Source organism: Prunus avium, chromosome 1 (assembly GCF_965620075.1).
Source record: "Prunus avium chromosome 1, drPruAviu1.hap1.1, whole genome shotgun sequence".
Lineage (NCBI taxonomy): Eukaryota > Viridiplantae > Streptophyta > Magnoliopsida > Rosales > Rosaceae > Prunus > Prunus avium.
In genome coordinates, this window is record NC_142284.1 from 2,599,230 (window position 1) to 2,619,279 (window position 20,050).

The 20,050-nt window shown below is 36.8% G+C and overlaps 3 protein-coding genes and 1 non-coding gene across 4 annotated transcripts; 1 reads left to right on the forward strand and 3 right to left on the reverse strand.

Annotated features, from left to right (window-relative positions):
• Positions 1 to 2,940: 2,940 nt before the first annotated feature.
• Positions 2,941 to 3,991, forward strand: LOC110751317 (enoyl-CoA delta isomerase 2, peroxisomal). Its single transcript, XM_021951765.2, has one exon. The coding sequence runs from the start codon at positions 3,122 to 3,124 to the stop codon at positions 3,836 to 3,838; it is 717 nt and encodes a 238-aa protein (XP_021807457.2). The 5' UTR covers positions 2,941 to 3,121; the 3' UTR covers positions 3,839 to 3,991.
• Positions 3,992 to 4,697: 706 nt separating this feature from the next.
• Positions 4,698 to 4,825, reverse strand: LOC148297144 (U11 spliceosomal RNA). The gene has a single exon (XR_015833335.1). It is a non-coding gene; the product is annotated as a U11 spliceosomal RNA (small nuclear RNA).
• On the reverse strand, positions 4,699 to 13,152 carry ARP9 (actin-related protein 9). The gene is made up of 21 exons (XM_021951949.2): positions 12,995 to 13,152; positions 12,811 to 12,883; positions 12,552 to 12,661; positions 12,414 to 12,473; positions 12,255 to 12,320; positions 11,864 to 11,966; positions 11,499 to 11,707; positions 11,110 to 11,230; positions 10,697 to 10,761; positions 10,047 to 10,136; positions 9,190 to 9,240; positions 8,575 to 8,706; positions 7,222 to 7,311; positions 7,067 to 7,137; positions 6,769 to 6,968; positions 6,621 to 6,664; positions 6,492 to 6,541; positions 5,943 to 5,988; positions 5,738 to 5,788; positions 5,387 to 5,533; positions 4,699 to 5,183 (listed from the first exon to the last, which is right to left on the reverse strand). Exons 1-20 carry the CDS (start codon positions 12,995 to 12,997, stop codon positions 5,390 to 5,392), a joined length of 1,779 nt encoding a protein of 592 aa, XP_021807641.1. The 5' UTR covers positions 12,998 to 13,152; the 3' UTR covers positions 4,699 to 5,183; positions 5,387 to 5,389.
• A 2,879-nt stretch (positions 13,153 to 16,031) lies between these two features.
• On the reverse strand, positions 16,032 to 18,355 carry LOC110751457 (uncharacterized). Its single transcript, XM_021951933.2, has 5 exons — positions 18,152 to 18,355; positions 16,933 to 17,047; positions 16,742 to 16,831; positions 16,517 to 16,615; positions 16,032 to 16,421 (listed from the first exon to the last, which is right to left on the reverse strand). Exons 1-5 carry the CDS (start codon positions 18,217 to 18,219, stop codon positions 16,320 to 16,322), a joined length of 474 nt encoding a protein of 157 aa, XP_021807625.2. The 5' UTR covers positions 18,220 to 18,355; the 3' UTR covers positions 16,032 to 16,319.
• Between the last annotated feature and the right edge of the window lie 1,695 nt (positions 18,356 to 20,050).

Here is a 20,050-nt window from a genome sequence, read left to right on the forward strand (position 1 = left end):
ATTCTACATGGCTCCAGATTGCTTAAGCAAGGGATGACTTGGAGAATTGGGATGGGGGATACAGTGAAATTTTGGACAGACAAGTGGCTGTCTGACATACCATTGATGGAGTATGAGGGAATTGGTGATGTGCTAGATCTGGACTGCCCTGTTTCAAGCTTCTTTAAGCATGGATGGTGGGATATTGAGAGGCTGAAAGCTGCTATTCCTGTTGAGGTAGTGGAAAGAATTCTTAATTTTCCTGTTGGTTTTATTGGTACCTTACATGATTCGCAGATTTGGAAACACACAGCTAATGGGGTCTTCACTGTTAAATCTGCATATCAACTGCTTTTTGGAGACTCTTCTTGGAAGGACTCTTTCTGGAAGGTTTTATGGCAGCTGAACCTTCCCCCCAAGTTGAAAGTCTTCCTCTGGCTTGTTTACCAAGATAAAATTTTATCAAATGATCAGAGGGTCAGAAGGAATTTAGCTACTGACCCTTCTTGCTCTATCTGTGATTGGCCCTATGAAACTGCTCTCCACATTCTTAGAGATTGCACTAAAGCCAAAGAGATTTGGCGTTATTTCTTGCCTCCCCACCAACGAAATAATTTCTTTTATGCTGACTTCCAACCTTGGTTAAAGACTAATATCCTCTCCAAGGCTAGATGGTCCAGGAGTATTTCTTGGTGTTCTGTTTTTGTGTTTATCTGTTGGTATCTGTGGAAATGGAGAAACCAATCTATCTTTAATGTTGATGAGGCTGCCCCTTCTAATACCAGGCAGATCATCTTATATGCTATCTCTGAATGGAGTAAGGTTCCCTGTGGTGATGCTATAGCTGGGGAGAAAATTCAGATTTCTTTGGCTTGGGATTTTCCTGGTATTGGAGTGGTTAAACTCAATGTGGATGGTTCTTGCAAACCTACCTCTGGGAATATTGGTGTTGGTGGTATCCTTCGTGGCTGTGCTGGGGAATGGATTAAGGGGTTTGCGGTGAACTTGGGAAAGGGCCAAATAATTGAAGCTGAACTGTGGGGCTTGTTTTTTGGTCTTAAAATGGCTTTGGACAAAGGCATCAAGAGGATTATCATTGAAATGGACTCCTCTCTTGGTGTACAACTTATCCAACAAATTGATGCATCTCGGTTTCACCCTCTTGCTGGCTTGCTGAACGATTGCTGCACTCTTCTAAGGCAATTTGAGAATTATCAGTTACACCATATTTATAGGGAAAAGAATTGCCTTGCTGACTGCCTTGCTAGGTGGAGCTACAACCTCGACTTAGGCATTTGTTATTTCGATTATGCTCCTGCGTGGGCTAATGATGTTTTGGTCGATGACCTCTTAGGGGTCTCTCGCTCTCGTCAGATTTCTATTGCTAATTTGTAGCTGTTTCTTGGGGCTTTCCCCCCCCTTTTTCATCAAAAAAAATAAAATAAGCATGAGTAATCAAATGAAATAAAAGCAGCTGTAAAGACATTATTGCACTGGGGTGAACTGTAATAGCAAAAGACAGTAATAGCATGTTTACTAATTCGTAATCGAAATCAAAATAAAAGGTTTGACTTTAATTACGGATTCCTCTTACGTTTACTTCACATCAAAGAATGATGAGGCCCACATAAAATCCAAAATTTAACTTTTGATTTTGGAGGAATTGGACTCTTCGGTGCACTGACGGACCCATAAATTTTTCAGGGGAGAGGCAACATTTAAAAGGCTAAAAGTATATAAGGGAAATCCAAGCGCAAGGAGTCCATGAACTCATCTACATTAGTCGACATGGAAGCGAGAAACTTGAATAAATAAATATGAAATTTGTATAAAACAAAATTAAATTATAGGTTGAGAAACTAAGAAAGGACAGATGCCAAATAAAAGGGGATTAAAGCTCATGGATATTTATTAAATAGTGATACACCATTAAGGGAATTTTGGGAGATTTATTAAATTATAGTTTTTTACTCCACCCCATAGGATTTTCCGGCAAGGGGAGGTGCAGCTACGCCTCCTTGCTCATGTGTAGATCCGCCAGTGCTTGGGTGGGAGGTGGTATTCTGTCTCCAAGAGAACAAACCTATCAGGAATTCATATTTTTCTACGCATTGTATCCCACCTACTCTGATTCAAGATAGTTTAGTAAACAACTTCAATGGAATCCATATCTTGACTCCTCCCCAATTCAATTCCTCCTCACATGATTACGAATTAGTATTGACAATATACTTAAAAGGAAGAGTACCTTAGGCAAAAATTAGGGGTGGCAATTTCTGACAAAACACGATGAACAACTCGAACGTAAAATTAAGCAGTCAACTTGCATGACTAAAATTTTGGGTCAACCTGTCTGACACGTTTAATAAAATGTGGGCATTGAGTCAACCCGCCAATTGAAAAATGACCTACTAAATCCATTTATTCTTTAATTTTAAAATTTTATTATTAATAATAAATATGTGGCATGTATATATTGACATGTTATATTCTATTTCACCATGCCCTCTAGGGCAGTGGATTTCAACCCACCCAAATGAAATCTCTACCAAAAATTTTAACTTGAAATATTTTTTTAATAGGTTTTATGTACATAGGTTACCTGTTAAACATGTTTAATAATTTGTTAGACAGGTTGCCTGTTTTGGACCTAATCTACCACAACTTGAACCCAACAGGAACCATTTGTTAAATGGGTTGAATTTGGATTGAGCATTCTCGACACATTTATTACCGTAACACAACACAACCTATTACCACCACTAGCCAAAACCCAACAGTAACTCCCACTATGCCATTTTGTGTGTGAAATCAGTACTAGAACTAATTTGAACTGGTCTGGTTCGGTTTGATATCGGTTTGTTGAGTTTTTAATCAACACGGTTTTTTTCCGAATTTTTCCTACAGCTTAGTGTTCCGATTTTTCGGTCTCGATGCCCACTTCTAATAAAAATAAGAAGAAAAACAAACTGATCATACGCACACGAACACAGGCACACAACCCAAAGCCTTTCAAAATAAAAAAATAAAAAATAAAAAATAAAAAAATTCATCAGAGAGATAAGATAACAAGAAAACACAAAGAACAACCCAAGAACTCACCTCCGCTTCGCCTTCAGAGCCAATTTCTCACGGCAAAGCCATGTGCACTCTTGAGAAGCGCGGTGATCTCTTCTTCCTAACCCTAAGCGGCGACGACGAGCACCGCCTCAGCCTAACCCTCATCGACTCGCTCCTCTCGGCTCTCTCCCAAGCCAAGTCCCAAGCCACTCGCGGCTCGGTCCTCATCACCACCGCCCACGGCAAGTTCTTCTCCAACGGCTTCGACCTCGGCTGGGCCCAAGCCGCCGGCTCCGCCTCTGCCGCACGCGCTCGTCTCAGCCAGATGGTCGCCGCCTTCAAGCCAGTCGTCGCCGCGCTTCTCTCGCTCCCGATGCCGACGGTAGCCGCCGTCCAAGGGCACGCAGCTGCCGCCGGATTCTTGTTGGCTCTGAGCCACGACTACTTCCTGATGAGGCGCGATAGAGGCGTGCTGTATATGAGCGAGGTCGATTTGGGGCTGCCATTCCCAGACTACTTCACGGCGGCGTTTCTGGCGAAGATCGGGTCGGTTTCGAGTAGGAGGGACGTGATGCTGAGGGGGATGAAGCTGAAGGGAGACGAGGCTGTCAAGCTTGGGATTGTGGAATCGGCGCACGATAGCGCGGAGAGCACGGTGGAGGCTGCGGTGCGCCTGGGGGAGCAGTTGGCGAAGAGGAAGTGGAACGGCGACGTTTACGCGGAGATCAGGAAGAGTTTGTATCCGGAGTTGTGCGGCGTTGTTGGAGCGGCGGTTGCTACTCCAAAGGCAAAGCTTTGATTCCTCGTGTGTTTCGATCAAGTGTTTAAGAAAATAATTTGAAAGGGGTTTAAATTGAAAATGATGATTTCAGTGTTTGAGGTCTCTGGATCAATTTATGTAAGATGTTAAGAAAGATTAAGGAAATAAGGAATTTGATAATTTACTCTCAAACTTTTGAAAATTAGTTCACTACCTTTAGTTTGAGCTACGATCAGTGAACGTTTAAAACTTCGTATTATCATTCTGGTTATTAATCCAATGGATGAATATAATAGGTGAAATAAAAACGGTGTAATATTGTCTCAATTTATTTTAATTTTTACAAACATTAATTTGTTTATAAGATACTTTTACAACGGATCACAATAAAACTACATCGAGCCAATACACTCACAACAAAACTACACCACTAACTCATATAACAATTGAGTCATGTACTCGATTGGTTCTATGGACTTTTAATTTGGTTATGGGCTCACTACTTTGCCTTTAAATATATAATTTATATATATAGCAAAATGCAGAGAATTGTGAAACATTCAAAATACCATAAAATGCAATTAGTTAATTCAAATATTAAGAATTAAAATTATTAATTAAATGAGAATAATATGATAAATTCATACTTTTTCATATTAAAAAAAGAAAAATTAAAAGAAAAATCTGATAATAAATTTTATTTTTATAAAACACAACTACTCATTATTATTTTTAATTCTAAAATAAATTAAAATTTTTATAAATAAAAAACTTCTCGCAAATGCAAAAGTGCGAAAAAGCTAGTATAGGATAAATTAAAACATTTTAGAAGGTTTTTTTATTATTTTAATTTAAGGTCATTGCATTTAGAAAATGCGTAAACGTTTGGACTTAAAATGGGAGGGTCGGCCAAAGCGAGCCAACCCTATGGGGTCCCACAAATTATGTCGGCCATATGTCTTGATATCCATACGGCACTCACCAAGCTAGGGTGAGAGTGGCATATTTAGCCAACCGACCCTTTTAAATTTCACCCCCACCCCACCAACTTCTATTTATACGAGCTCCTTCCCTTGTTCCTCCTCTTTTCAGCCGATGTGGGACTTAGTTGCCTATTGTTTCATTTCAAACTCACATCATGCCAAGAATCTAGACGAGAAAATATTTTGTACAATAAAGAAGAGAATTTGGCACATAATTGAAGGAGATTTTCATGATACTTTCCTCGAATTGAATAAGCCGGATAAAGGAATTTGATATTTAACAATCAAATACAAAAAGTCTGAAATGCGTAGCTAAGCTAAGTATCTACCATTTAGCTTCTGTACAAACGAAGACCAACAATTTACTCCACCCAGTTCGCTCTGCCAGTCATATCTGAAAGCTGAAAACGTAAAATCGGTAATGTCATTTGATTTTTTCACAGAGCCTAAATAAACAACCTATAATACGCCTAGAATCAATTGTTAATAGCATGCTTTTAGAGTAGTAAAAAGGTAGACACCTCTGTAAGGGCACACAACTTTGAAATAAGGGGTTCCTTTCATGTTCATGTAAATAAAAATACGAGTAGGTAGTTGATCTCACCTTTTAAGAATTGATGTAACACATTGCCTGTGCTTGAAGGAAATAAGAGTCTTTGTACTTTCTTCCACTTCCAATGTGAATCCCATTGTGAATCCAGTCGTCACGATGTATCCAAGCATCCCGACCAAAATCAAGAATTCCAAGAATCTGTTGTGAGCAAGATATATGCTAAGTTGGTAACATTACGAAAAGTGTAACCCACAAAACACGTGTTGGTGGATGTCATCAGACACAAAAACCCAACAACAAGCTTACAACTACATACTAAAAAGGTACCTCCTCCCAACAGTCAACCTACTACAAAAGACGCATACAACTATATGCTAAAAAGGTAGAGGGAGCTTTACTTACCGCTCCACCTTTCCAGGACACAAACGTTGGATTTGCTCTTGGTTGCAAGACCTATTTAACATAATATAACGTCCACGTATGAGAATAGGCATGACAAGAGATAATATAACGTCCACAAAGTATAGGAACATAAGACTGGTTGAGTTTGAGCAACCAAATAAAAAAGGATTATAATAACCTTCAAGGCAATAACAAATCAACTTACCTCAACAGTATCAATCGCTTCATTTGAAGGAATAGTATGTAAAACCCTGCAAGAGGTGAATGCAAATTTAATATTATAAGGGTGTCTAAGTCCGTCCCATTTGATAACATTTATTAAATAAGCACATGGGCATATCAGGCTCTCATAACCATGCAATTATATCAAAGTGCACTTGAAAACTAGAAATTCTGCAGAAAGTTGTGATGAGATGATTGGTCTGTAGGGTCAGTGTAAAGGGGTGGAGTAAAAAACTTTCTCTAACAGAACTGGGGATCCCCTGACCTAACAACTATTACTCATCTGGCATACTTGCAGAGTGCAAACATGAAGCTTAATTGCCTAAGCTATGAGTTCATGAATATAGACCACAAATCTTAACTTAACAATACTCCAAGCCAAATAATCAAAGTCCACATTGGTGGGTTTTCCCTTGTCATAAAATTTGCGAACTTTGATGCACAATTACATAAATATCGTAAGCATAGATCATAATCACAAATAATAATCAAACAAGTAGGTTTGCTAGCTTAAAGAAACAGCAGAACCGACCTTTCCTCCACTGCAGGAACAAGACCTCTTGTCAAAGCCACTCCACCAACCTAAGACATGAAATATGTCATTTCTTCGTTCCTATATAAAGTATAGAAACTCATAGTCTATCTTGGTTGACAAACTTACCAACTGTATACTGCAAAACAATTTTCTTTGGAGGTCTATACGTCCTGTCAACAAACCACCAAGTGGTACTAAGGTATCAGATATTTGACCAAAAAAATAAGAAGGTATCAGATAGAAAAACAGACTTGGCAAAACTACAGAAACATACCTGTTGAAAGAATGCTACTCGTTATGGCTTCTGCAAGGCCGACCTTCTCTTCTTTCTTTGGTTTAGCTGCAAAAACTGGGTAGGTATCCCACATTGGATACCCAACGTTCATGCTGGGATACATGCCATCTGGCATTTCAGGTCTTCTGGGAAATTCCATGTGCCATGTATCTTCCAGCATGTCCTCATAGTCACGAAACCTATTTAAGTAACCAATCCAATATTTATCAAGGTAAGGTGATTTGTCCCCAGGTATTTTCATGTTGCAGAAAAGTTGAACTTGGAAAACATGACTGACCAAACACTGGGTGGGGGAGGATATGCATCTGGAACCAAAAGCATTGGGAAGAACAAACCCATTGGAGGGACCTATTTAAGATACAGTAAGATTCAAATTTTGCCCACAAATTGATTCAGGACTAAAGCAACTATAATTCACTTTATGAAACACACGTTGAGAGCAGTTAATCTTGTCTTATGAGATCCAGCTGGCAAGCCATCTTCATAGGAATGAACTATACCAACAGCATCAAGTTCCCCCTCCTGTATAAAGGAAACTAAATAATTAGAAAACGAATAATCCAAAAACCAAGGTAAAGAACCCTTGTCCAAACACATTCTACACTATTTGGCCATGTATATTAGACACTCCATACAATTCAATCATTAACATATAGTATTTACAAGCACTCAATTAAAAGGATTAGCTTGACATATGTTCTAATGATGATTCACTGTGACCTGAAATGTTTTTTTTTCCTTTTTTCCTTTTTGCAATTTGAAACATCGCAATGTATACTAGATCTTAATGAGTACTTTGGATATGATTGGCTCATTACTCATTATTAAAATTCATTTTAAAATAACATATGGGGTACAAAACAAACATATACAAAGGAAAACCACCCATTGGATCAAAATTAAAGATTATGACCATAACATGTGTGTGTTGTCCTGTAGGTAAGTCTTCACAAGATTTAAACAGAACACAAATATTATACATACATAGATATTGTTCAACCCCACTAGAGTCTAGAGGGGCCAAACAAAAATCTAGGTGGCATTGTACACCACAGCTCAACTGAAGGAATAACCTAGGTTAAGAGAATCATCACTAGTATGATAGTGTGATACTTATCTTTCCTCTCTTTGGGTTCCCTTGTCTAGAAACAATATTGCTATCCGTCTAGACTGGTGAGAGCACTGTATTAATTGGTTTTGCCTTTGCTCCATCCCCTATTTATCCATTTCTGGTTTTTCAATAAGAAAGTAATTGTTTCCTATTAAGAAAAGGGGGAAGAGGAAAGGGGGGTGGGGTGAATGTATGATAGATTATTTTCAATGGCTTCCTCAATCATAACTCTAAAATCCCCTTCAATTGCTTGGTTCAGTATATTACCAAGCAATTGAAATAATCTAACTTCTTTGCAACATGCCTAATCTCTTCGTAAGACCATCAAAATTACCAAGCGAATGCACTTCTCTCATGTAACAAATATTATTTAAACACATCCCAGAATAAGTTAAGAAATAACATACCACTCGAATGGTTTTCCACGGCGTGATGTGGTAAATACTCTACCAACTAGGATCCCAAACGTTAAAGAGAAACACTAAAACAAACTCTACGGTGCCTGGCATACATTTTCTTTTACTTGTTACAAGGGACCCATACGTGCATGCATGTAATTCATGTACTACTGGCATGAACCATGTAGCACAAAAAGAAGCTAGGTTAGATTATAGAAGATAAATTACATATAGGATAATCCATGACAAAATAAGAAAGAAGTAAAAAGAACTAACCTTAATCTCACAATAAGACTCTTTTAGCCTGTTAAGCATCAAGAGATCTATAGGCTTTGCGAACATGTCAGTACGAATTTGTGGCCATGTCTGATGATGTCTCTGAGTCCAAAGAAAGCATCTTGATATGTCCTGAACAAATACACTCATCAATCAACTTCACCAGGAAAAAGTATACTGGCAAATGAAACTTATTAAATCAGCGACATATTAAATGAGTTCTAAAAACTCCATAAATAATAATAGCAATTATTTAACATCCAAAATCTAGGTCAGCAGAAACAGAAACAAACAATTCATTTAATTCATGGAAGTTTAAAAGGTAGAGAAAGAGGTTACAAGATGAGAGTAAGTAACCCAGATGAAATTAAAAAGCCATGCAGTGGGACAAATAGGTGATGACAGAATTAGTTCAGTGCTCATATGCTAAAACAACAACTGAAAGGCTTACAGCTTTACATCATCAAGAAACAATTTCTGCGGGTGAACATATCCTATTAGACTGATAGTTAACATGGATGAAGGAGAGCTACAGAAACAAGGGTATAATATTTCTTTCATTATTGAAGCTACTAGCTAGTCAAAACATCAGTACATTTTAAAAGCAAAACTCACCTCTCCGCCAAAAGGTAAAGTTTTCTCTGTAGTAGGTAAAGCTACTCCATCCTGGACAACAGAAGAGACGGGTGGTACATTATCATAAGTGGAAAAGAACAAATCTATCAATTTAGCTATAATACAGTCATGTACTGATATACCGCCAAAAAACTAAAAAGGAAGTTAATTTCTTTTTGCTGCATGATATACATCCAAAGAAAAGATGGTTGGCAGGGACAGTGCAACATAAGTAGTTCCCCCAACACCAACCCCCACCCCCTCCCTGCAAAACAGCACAGAAAGAAAAAGGAGGATGGCTGTAATGACAAAAGTTTCTATGGAGAAACAATGTCAGTTGTTGAGGTGGTGAAATTGGTTTCTCCACCAATATAGGAATAGATAGTGATGGAGGCAATTGTTAAATACAATTCCTGTTCTAGAGCCGAGAGAAGAATGGATACATGGTGGTAGCAGCAATTGCAGCGGTAGTGTTATCGCTAGTTCCATTAGTGATGGACATATGGTGATCAAGGTGAGGATTTTGGTAAAACTTGTGATAGTGTTGATAATGGAGCTTAAGGAAGGCAAATGATGGCAATGTATTGGTGACCATGGTAATGAGTAATGCAAGAAAAACATTAGATAGCTTTTGTCTTTAAAATAAACAAAAAGAAATATTTTTGCTTACACACAAAAAAAAGTAAAAATTTAGGAAGTACCTCCAGTTCAGTAACTAAGCGGGCATTTTTTTCAAGTTAATTTTGAAAGAATGAAAAGATATGCAGTGACTGTACGGAATCATATCTTTACACGCATTTAAAGTTTTTTTCTAGATGTTAAAAAGAAGCATAAGAAAGTATAGAATTGGCAGTTACCTCAATGCAAATAACTGATGTCACCTGAGCACCCATCTTAACCACACATGCTGTTGATAATCCATTCCCAAAAGCTGCAGCTAGACCTTCCTGAAGTAACCAACAGACAATAAGATCATCATATAAAAAAGAAAAACCCTGAAGATTAACTGGCACAAAACACCATTTGCTGCAAATATAGGAAATCATCAATCAAGAAAGAAGGCTGTCAATAGCATTGAGAGCATATAGAAAAATCAAACTACAACTTTAATTGTGGCATATATTTCATATGGAAAGGTGTAGCATCGCAAACACATTATATTCTAGGTAATAGCCATCAGCCCATCTGTGATAAGAAAATTATATTTTAATCACATGCAAAAAGCACAAGTTTTGGACATGAAACAATGCAATACAAAGATATAAGATAAAGATAAATTATAATGAAAATGGTAGTTTCACTTTTTCCATTTTCTTTCGCTGAAGTAGTTTTAGTTTTCTTGAAATAATTGCCTTCCATGTCAGTATCACATAGCCAACAGAAAATAAAACATTGACAGGAGTTAACAGTTGATACTCAATTCATTTCATTCTTGTTAAAAGTTGACGCTTGCAACAAAACCTAAATTGAAATTCATAATGCAAAAATTAAAAGAAAATTTCCTCACCTGGTGTACCACTGCTGAGCTGAAGCGCAAGTCACGCAAGACTATTGACAACAATTCCTTTATTTCTGCGTGGAGAAAATAACAGAAGGGAAAAGAAAATAAGTACAGTTTCCCAAGACAATGTTTTTATATAATATAGAGGATAATGACAGATTTATTGTAAATATATTGACGAGTTCCAACAAAAGAAAAAAGAAAGGTATTACAGAAAGTAGGAACTCACTTTTAAAAAAGATCAGAATTAATTGTACTCACAAAAACAGAAACACTTCTAACAATCCTAAAAAACATAATGGACACAAATTTTGAAATAAAAACAACTTATAGCCATGGAAGGTCTATGACTAAGACCAACAAAGTGAAGAAAAAGGAGTGATTTCTCAATCTAAAGAACTGACAGCAATTTGAAGTACCTCGACTATCAAATGTTTCTGGCACGACAAGCATAGCAGCATACATGTTTCTTTCACGTAGAGGAATATGCAATTTCTCTGTCAAAATAAAATCCCAAATAGCATGTATGTCCTCAAGTACCTAAAGAAAAATGCAAAATATAAATGAGATTCAGTATTTCATGGATAATGGAACACAAAGTAATTTTATATACTGAAGAACACATTACTGCATGAAGCTTAGGTTAATACATCCTGTCAATCTATTATGATGATTCGTACATATGTCATCCAAAACTTCTCAGGTGATGATGTATCAGACCCCACATAAAGTTAAATTTTATAATGGTAACCTAATTAAAGTGCATTCATATCTCATGTTAAAAATCTAATAAAAACGGGAATTGTACCTGCTGCATGGGATAATGTTGTGAAATATTTAGGTGGCCTCTACGTATAGGACGGCGTAAGGTATATGGCGCCATGGGGGATATTTTTTGTGCTTCCTCACCAAAAATGACCTTTTTGTATTTGTGGTTGCTAGAACCAAGCTCCTTGGTATTTTCATCTTCAAGCTGGCCCAAAGCCTCACTAGTTGTGCCTTTGTTCTCTGAGCTTTCTGCATATATAACATGAAATGTTTGCCAAAAACAGATGATATGGATTGTAACAGAAAAACATCAGGTTAAATGCCCATACACACAGCAAAGTACTTCAACCAGTCATGAGAATCAAGACAATTAGAGCAAGTGTTGTATAAGCACTCTTGTATTACCTAATGATGAAGACGAACTAGGGTCCTTTTCATATACATCTGTCCAATCAAATGCTGGTTCCTTTCTACTATTCTGTGGATTGTATCCATCAACGCGTCCCATCTGCACATCAGCTTCATCATTTCAATGACCAAAACACATCATCACCAAACATCAAGCTGATTTTACATTGTTCTCTATAGTTTTTAGGTCACTAAAAAAGCTTTCATTAAAATAGAATATGTTAGAGATCTGTTCAGATCATCTTATTGTAAACAAAATGCCAAAAACATGATACAGATCAACATTGCTTGTATTATGGAACATGCATAGCACACTATCTCTGTCAAATTGAGTATATACAGTGCTAATTGCACGCATAAAATAAATTCTATCAATGATCACACATACCTTGCGTGGGTAAGAATTGTTAGCAACCTCTTCATCCAGAAAAGGTATCTTCAAGAATGATGCAATCTTGAAAATGCACAAACATTTAGGTTCAATTCAAATTCCAAATATGAAGCTAATGGGTTAACGCATTAAAGGAAGCAATGTACATAGACTCACTGTATCATAAGCTTTTTCGCGCTCCATATACTGCGCAGTTGAAACTTGAGAATTGAGCAGCTGAAACCCAAAAACAATAATCATGACTAAACCATACAAAGCAATAAATAAAACTGAAGTTAAGAAAGTATAAGAAACCTGGTCTTGGACATTTCTCCTGGGCACTTGTGTGGTATGCCTTGCAATGCAATGAGCAAAATTAAGAGGGGTGTCCTGTGAAGCAAGGCCTATTCTGATATTTGCAGAACCTAAAGTCCCCAACAACACAAAAGAAAGGACCAAAATAAGTAACTAAAAGATTGAGTGGGGCATGTGGGTTTTGTGTTTGCTTAGAAAAATTTTATGAGTGTGTGTTGAAATTTCTAATGGAGCTGTAGGAAACTCAGAAACTAAATACCTGGGTTGATGACGACCAGGTTGGAGCCTCGCTCGGAGAGCAGTTGTGAAGGGACCACGGTTTTCAAGTAATCCTGGGAAATAGCACAAGCTTTGTGAATTAACAAACAACTTACAATTTGCATACAAAGACAGAGAGAGAGTGTGTGTGCGCGTGTGTGTGTGTGTGTGTTCTGGGTTCATACCATGGAAACTGAAAGGAGTTGCTAGAACGAGAATGAGCTTGAAATCGCGGTTCGCCTGCTTGATTTTGCTGCTTTTGGAGTTTCCGGTGTTTGTCTGAGACTCTGTGAGCCTGCGATTCTCTCTTTTTCTTCTTTCTTCTCTTTTTATAGGAATGGACCCAATATGGGCTGCCAGGCCTGGTCAGTTACCCAGTTTATTTTATTTTATTTCAAAAATAAAAATGTTTAATGTGAAAACATTACTCTTTTAAAATAAAATAAAATACACAAATGAGGTTGGAATATAAACATAGTAACTCGAGTGTATGAATAAATGCACATAACCAACTACTTGAGTTACAAGATTTTGCTGTAAAAAACCTAATACACTCTTTACATGAAGAATGCCGCATTGCTGCTCTCAAATTTATTTCCTCATCTTTGGAAGAGGTTTGTAGCTCAAATGGTTAAGAGCCGTTATCCTTGCACTTGAGAGCAAGTCCACCGCAGCCCTTTTTGCCAGGGCAACAGGCCCCCCCAGCACGAATTGGACCTCCAGCGCAGGAAAAGCAGCCCGGGCAAGCCCTGGGTCCCACCAGCCCGGGCAAGCCCAAGGGCAGAATTTGACTGGGCTTCAGCCCGAAGGCGCTGACGTCAGCAGTGACGTCACGCTGACGTCAGCGAAGCAAATCAAATTTTTTTTTTACCGTTGACGCGTGAAATACACGCGCCAACGGTAAAAAAAAATTGATTTCACCGCGCTGACATCAGCGACTGACAGCCCCCAACGGGCAGACGCCACGTGGCGCTTCCTGGATGCTTCGATCGTTTTTTGTCCAGAAATCCAACGGACTCGATTTTTTTGGGTTAAAAAAATGCGAAAAAAATTCAAAAAAATACCAAAAAATTCTGGATTTTTTCTCTATAAATACCTATCAATTTCATTCACTTTCCACACCAATCTTCATATAAACTCTTCTCCTTCCAATTTATTTTCCATTCTACTCACATTTTTCTACTAGTTTCCATTTGTATCAAAAGATCAATGGCATCTTCTGTTGAAGCCGGAGGCGCTTGGACAACTGCGGAAGATATTGCGTTGTGTGAGTCTTGGGTGAAAGTTAGTCATTGCCCTATATCAGGCAATGAAATGAAGTTTTCTCAAATGTGGAGAAAAATTCATGAAGAATTTTCTGAAAAATCCGGTTCGGCTCGGACGGAAATGGCCTTATCCTCCAGGTGGAAAATTTTGAATAGAGAGTTTGGGAAATGGAGGGATGCTTTGACAAAAGCGAGGGAGAACCTTCGAAGCGGTCAAAATCTTACGGATGAGGTAAAATATTTATAATTATTGTTTTATTTAATTTAATGTAACTTTTTTTTTCTTGCATATTAATTTATTTATATTTTGTTGCATAATCATTTTTTTATTTTGCAATTTTAAATTGTTAATATTTTCTTCCGTATTTATTGTTTTCTTGCATAATCATTTTATTTCTTGCATTTCTAATGTATTTATATTTTGTTGCATAATTATTATTTTTTCTTGCATTTCCAAATTATTTATATTTTCTCCCTTACTCATTTTTTGGTTGCATTTCCATTTTTTTTTTAATAGATCATACAAGCACAAATGTGGTTTGGTGCCACGGGGCAAGGCAAAAAAAGTTTCCAAAATCACCAATGTTGGGAACTTGTGAAGAATTGTTCGAGATTCAAAATAATTTGCACTACTCCGCCGGTTGTGTTGAATGAGACGCCGCTCCACGATTCGCCGGCAACCGATTCGCCAGTGGACTCCCCAATGGATCAAGACTCACCACTCCCACGTGCGCCGAGACCTATTGGGAGAAAAGCGGCAAAGGCGAAGAAAGGGAGCACTTCGAAGAATGAATGTGCACAATTTTTGGAGCAAATTGCTAAAAATGGTGCACTGAGACTTGAGAGAGACTTGAAAAGAGAAGAAGCAGACAAGGCACGAGCTGAAGCATTTGCAATTGAAAGGCAGCAGGCACAAGAACAAGACATGGAGGATAGAGAGATGAAAATCATGGCCATGGATACCACCCATATGTCTCCTGAAACAAAGTCCTATTGAAAGATGAAACGAAGGGATGTGATGAGAAGAAAACTTTTCCACGACGACGGACCTAGCAATACGGATTGGTTAAATTATCAAAACAATTAGGTTGGATTGAAAGATTTGTCGTATGTATGAAGAATTGTTGTATTGTTTCCCTTTTATTCAATAAAGAAAGCATTAAATAATATGAATATTTATTATAAATATTTGCAAATGAAAACAAAGTTTAATTAAAAACAAGACACGTGGCAACCAAAATTAATGGTTTAAAGTATAAAAAAATAGGAAATAAAGTACAATGAATAGTATTTGCCCTTGCCCTAGCCTTTTGGGGTGGAACCAAAAAAGGCAAGGCTGCCACTATTCACGTGAATAGTGGAGGCAAGGCTGCCACTATTCACGTGAATAGTGGCAGCCCTTGCCTTGCCTTAGCCCTTTGGGGTGGACTTGCTCTGAGGAGTGTGTTCGAATGCTCCCACCCTCAATATCCTTGTATAAAATATTGTTATTGATACTTCAAAATAATTATATTACACTCTTATATTTTTATTTTTATTTTGGTTTGTTTTATAAATCTCATTTTATTGGTGCAATTTCACTAGAGGTTCTCTTCAAAGATGGAGATTTGAACAAGATATAAAAAGTAATGCATGATCCAATAAACTTACATAACTTTTATTTTTTAAGAAAAAAAATAAAGTAAACGTTGGAAGGCTACCCAGACGAATCAAAAGTAACTTTTATTTCTCTCTTTTATTTCTTAGGGAGCATCATCTATCTCTTCAAAGGAAAATACTTGGTTCATTGCCGGTAAGAGCCACTCTTCATCCCAGACAAATCAAATTTTTTTTGCACATATAATGTGAATTGCATGTAATGAGCCAAGTAGTGTACTTACAAACTGGGATTTTCAGGTTTCAAACCTGAAGGCTCGGTTGTTTGGAAACAACAACCACTTTCCCTAGAAGTGTGCAATTACGATCATGAAAATCTTAATTTCATTTAGTAAAAGTAGATATAATGACTTATCAGCGAAGAACAAATGGCCACAACAACCAATTCATGTGTTGAAGTAACATTATATCTCACCCCAGAACAGGGAATAATCGAAGTAATGGATCCTAAAAAGGAACATTGGAAAAAATTACAAGAGCACTGATAAGTAGCTTAACATCCCCCGTCGTAATGATGCTGAGCAGCAGCCACTTCAAGAAGCTAAAATTTAGACCCTTTTTGAAAATCTATTACTTCCTCGATGTACTTCTAACCGGTTTTGGTTTTTGGGGCCTTCTTTTTGAGTTGCCTCTTTGGAATTGAGTTCTTCATCCCTACAAAGAAAAGCAGTGCACCAAAAAGTGCTGCGTGCTGCAAACGAAATTACAATCTCATCAAATTAAGCTCTAAACTACATGGATAAAAAAACATATCAAGCAATAAGCAAGTGTATACAATATACAAACCCGCAAGAAATCATTCAGGAGTATGCCAAATTTGGTGTTGTCAGGACTGTAGTTGTAGAAGTCATAGATAAGTGGAGTGGTAAACGCCAATTGTAGAAGCTGCAACAGAAACATTACATGTGTCAAGAATATACGGTAACCAACAACTGAAACACAAATTTGATCACCACTTCTTTACATTTCGAAAGCAATTGATCAAAAACCCAGAAAGAAAGGAATCCTAACCAGGAGAGAAGCTCCAAAAGAACTGTTAAGTATGAATAAAATGCCTCCAACCCCTTTTAGAGCTACCGTAGCAGCAGCTAAATGTTTAACCTGTAAAAGATATTCCCATGTCAAAAGCAAACCTACCGCATGAGCAACATGAACTTAGGATAGAAGCAAGAAACTGCATATAAAGAAATAAAGACACTTACATCTATATGTGGTAGTTCAACCCCTAGTTTCGAAGACAGATTTTTCTTCAATACATTAAATTTGGGAACCAAGTCCTTGGCAGCAGGTCCACCATCAACACCAAATTCATTGAACCTGAATATACAGATGTTACATCAACACAAATGAATACAATATCGTTTTAAACATACCAAAGGGTAACAGACTATTTACAATATAAGCAATGAGCTACAAGACATGCACAATTCTTGAAAGATGGCAACAGAGCAAAGCAACAAGAGATAATAAACCTTTTACAATATTAATGATCACTACAACCATTAAACAGAAAAAAATGGAAACCAGGTTTTTAAATTAAATTTATCACCCAAAGTGTTCATCCATGCTCTAAATAGAAATTGTTTCATCCAAGACGAACTAAAGAGACTGCCAAACTAGATCCCACCTACACACACGTGGATGTTTTTGACATTAACAAACACTTGAATTACACATTTCAAATAAACTAGCATTTAGGAAAAAGAAAAAAAAAACTATTCACAAGTATCTAAATAATTAGACAATAACCCATTTCGTTGTACGTCGAAAGAAAAATTCAAAGTTCCATAAACAAGGACCAGACAAGGAATGGACAACCACCACCCTTTTAAGATACGCGAATAAGTTCACTTTGTGTCGGAAAAAGTTATTCTCAACCCAGCTTATTAAAACACTCAAAAGATCATTAGATCTTCACAATTCAGTCAAGCACCTGACTTTAGAAGTGCCATGGCCAATTGAAACAGCAGAGATTTGGAAAATCAACCCACAACTGGATCTCAACCAGTTCTTTACAGTAAAGCCAGTAGGAAGTAGCAACAATCATCTAAACATTAAATTTCTCAACGCTTATTTCAGAAAGCAATAGATTATTGTCACTAAAATCTCACTTCAAACAAGAAAAGACATACAGACACACACACACACACACACACACACACACACATATATATAACATCACACGCATAGTATACACAAAAATCGGAAATTGAAATACAGGGCGAAAAAATAAAGTACAAAAATTTGAAAACAAATGAACTAAACGAATGCTTAATAATAAACTAGATCAGAGAAGTATAAACAAATCAAATCTGCTAGAGTAAAAGGTAAATCTGAGTTCAGACAAAAAAGGAAAAGAGTAAAGAGGTGAACTTCAGAGGGAAGCCCTAATCGAGCAGATCTGAGGGAGAGAGAGCTTACGCTTGCCAAGCAGAGAGGATGAAGATGGAAGCGAAGAGGACGCGACCGAGGAAGGAGACGAACCCCATTGTTTTGCAGAGAAAGAGAAGAAGAAGGAGAGAGAGAGAGAGTTTTTGAAAGCGATGGAGTTCGAATCGTAGGTCTGCTTTGCCTCCGAGAGGGTAGTCGTTGGGTCTTAATTTAAAGAAGCAATTTTGAAGGGCCGAGACTTGAGACTTAAGACTTAAGGCTAGGCGGCCGGACAGTAAATCCGATTTATTTATTTTGGGTTTTGACAAAAACAATATGAAATCTGAATCCGAACTGGACAAGGCCGTGGACTTTGACCCGACTACACCAACCTGGTATTTTCACTTATGAAGTGTTTGACAAGTAAGAAGTCATTTTATGTTCCAACAGAAAAAGAAGAAGTCATTTTATGTGACCCTAATTTCTTTTCTATCAATTTACTTTTCAAATTTTTGTTTCCACAATCTTTTTTGATTGGGTCTTAACAAATTTTATTTTTCGGTTTTTAAAAACATAAAGGAGTTTGTGTTATAAAAGAATTTAGATCTCCACTTAAAAAGCGGCAAGAATTCGTACGAATTCAAATCTTCTAATTCTTCTAAATCTGATATTGCCTCGCCATGTTGCCATTCTTAATAAGGACTAAGAATAATTTTTCGATTTCAGTAATCATTCATAATTATAGATAAAACTCGGTATAAGAAAGGTACTAGAAGTAGGTTATAAGAGAAGTTTTCTTTTCAAAATTTAATTGTAGATGATATACTTCCTTTAGCGGCATGTTTACTTTTTGTTAGTTCTCCCTTGCAACTTTTTTTAGTGGGATATTTGAAGTTATAGATACTAACCTCTCTGCACGCGCTTCCGCGCCTGCGAGAGACTTTTTAAAAAAAAATTAAAATTTATTTTAGAATTAAAAAAGATAATGGGTAGTTGTGTTCCATAAAAATAGGATCCATTATCTGATTTTTCTTTTAATTTTAATTTTTTTTAATATAAAAAAAATGTGAATTTACCATATTATCCTCATTTAATTAATAATTTCAATTCTTAATGTTGGCATTAACCAAGGGCAATTTCTGGTATTTTGAATGTTTCACCATTCTCTGCCTTTTGCTTTATATATATAGATAAATACGCACTCACATATAAGCACATACATTGTATTGTACAACCAAAAACACACATAGACATACATACATTGCAAATGGACCATATGAGATTAATTAGTTGATAATAAACTTTTTAAAATGAAAAAAGTCAATGTTATCTTTTAAGGGATAAATAATATGGAAAACACAGTAAAGGTTAGAAAAAAATCATTTTTGGTTCATATAATTTGTTAGATTTCCCATTTTGGTCAATCTGGTTTCAATTATGGTGATTTGAGCCATGTAATTTGATATCTCTAGGAATTTAAGGACACATTTAAATTTCCATTCAATTTCGTGCATGAGTAAGCATGTGTCCCTCACGTGAAGGGGCATTTTAGATTGAATTTGATGGAAATTTGAATGTGCTGTTATATTGTGACGAATATCAAACTACATGAGTCAAATCGCCAAAATTAAAAGTACAAAGAGCGAAATGAAAAATCCAGCAAATTACAAAAGACTACAAATGACTTTTGTCTCTAAACGTTAGCATCTGATTTGCCTTTGATCTACTTATGTTCATTTTGAACTTAACTGATCCTTTGAGTTGTCTTCACGTGCACTTGCATAGCTCCTACATGAGGTCATTGAGGTGGGCGGCAGACAACATATTAGATCTGCAGTTTGCATAATTGTATATTTAAAACAACAACAAAGAAAAAGAAAAACGAAGAGTCCAAGATGGTGTAAAGAAACAATATTCTCAAGTCAGTCGTGCTAGCTAACCTCTCATTTT

What these genes read in the sequence shown, in the direction of transcription:
- LOC110751317 (XM_021951765.2), top strand. Translation starts at nt 3,122, where the DNA reads ATGTGCACTCTTGAGAAGCGCGGTGATCTCTTCTTCCTAACCCTAAGC.
- ARP9 (XM_021951949.2), bottom strand. An exon ending in GGAGAAATGTCCAAGACCAG is followed by an intron (nt 12,474 to 12,551) that starts GTTTCTTATACT and finishes TTTGGGTTTCAG; the next exon opens with CTGCTCAATTCTCAAGTTTC. An exon ending in AGTCTTATTGTGAGATTAAG is followed by an intron (nt 7,312 to 8,574) that starts GTTAGTTCTTTT and finishes TCCTTTATACAG; the next exon opens with GAGGGGGAACTTGATGCTGT.
- LOC110751457 (XM_021951933.2), bottom strand. Translation starts at nt 18,219, where the DNA reads ATGGGGTTCGTCTCCTTCCTCGGTCGCGTCCTCTTCGCTTCCATCTTC. An exon ending in CTTTTGGAGCTTCTCTCCTG is followed by an intron (nt 16,616 to 16,741) that starts GTTAGGATTCCT and finishes TTTCTGTTGCAG; the next exon opens with CTTCTACAATTGGCGTTTAC. An exon ending in TCCTGAATGATTTCTTGCGG is followed by an intron (nt 16,422 to 16,516) that starts GTTTGTATATTG and finishes TTTCGTTTGCAG; the next exon opens with CACGCAGCACTTTTTGGTGC.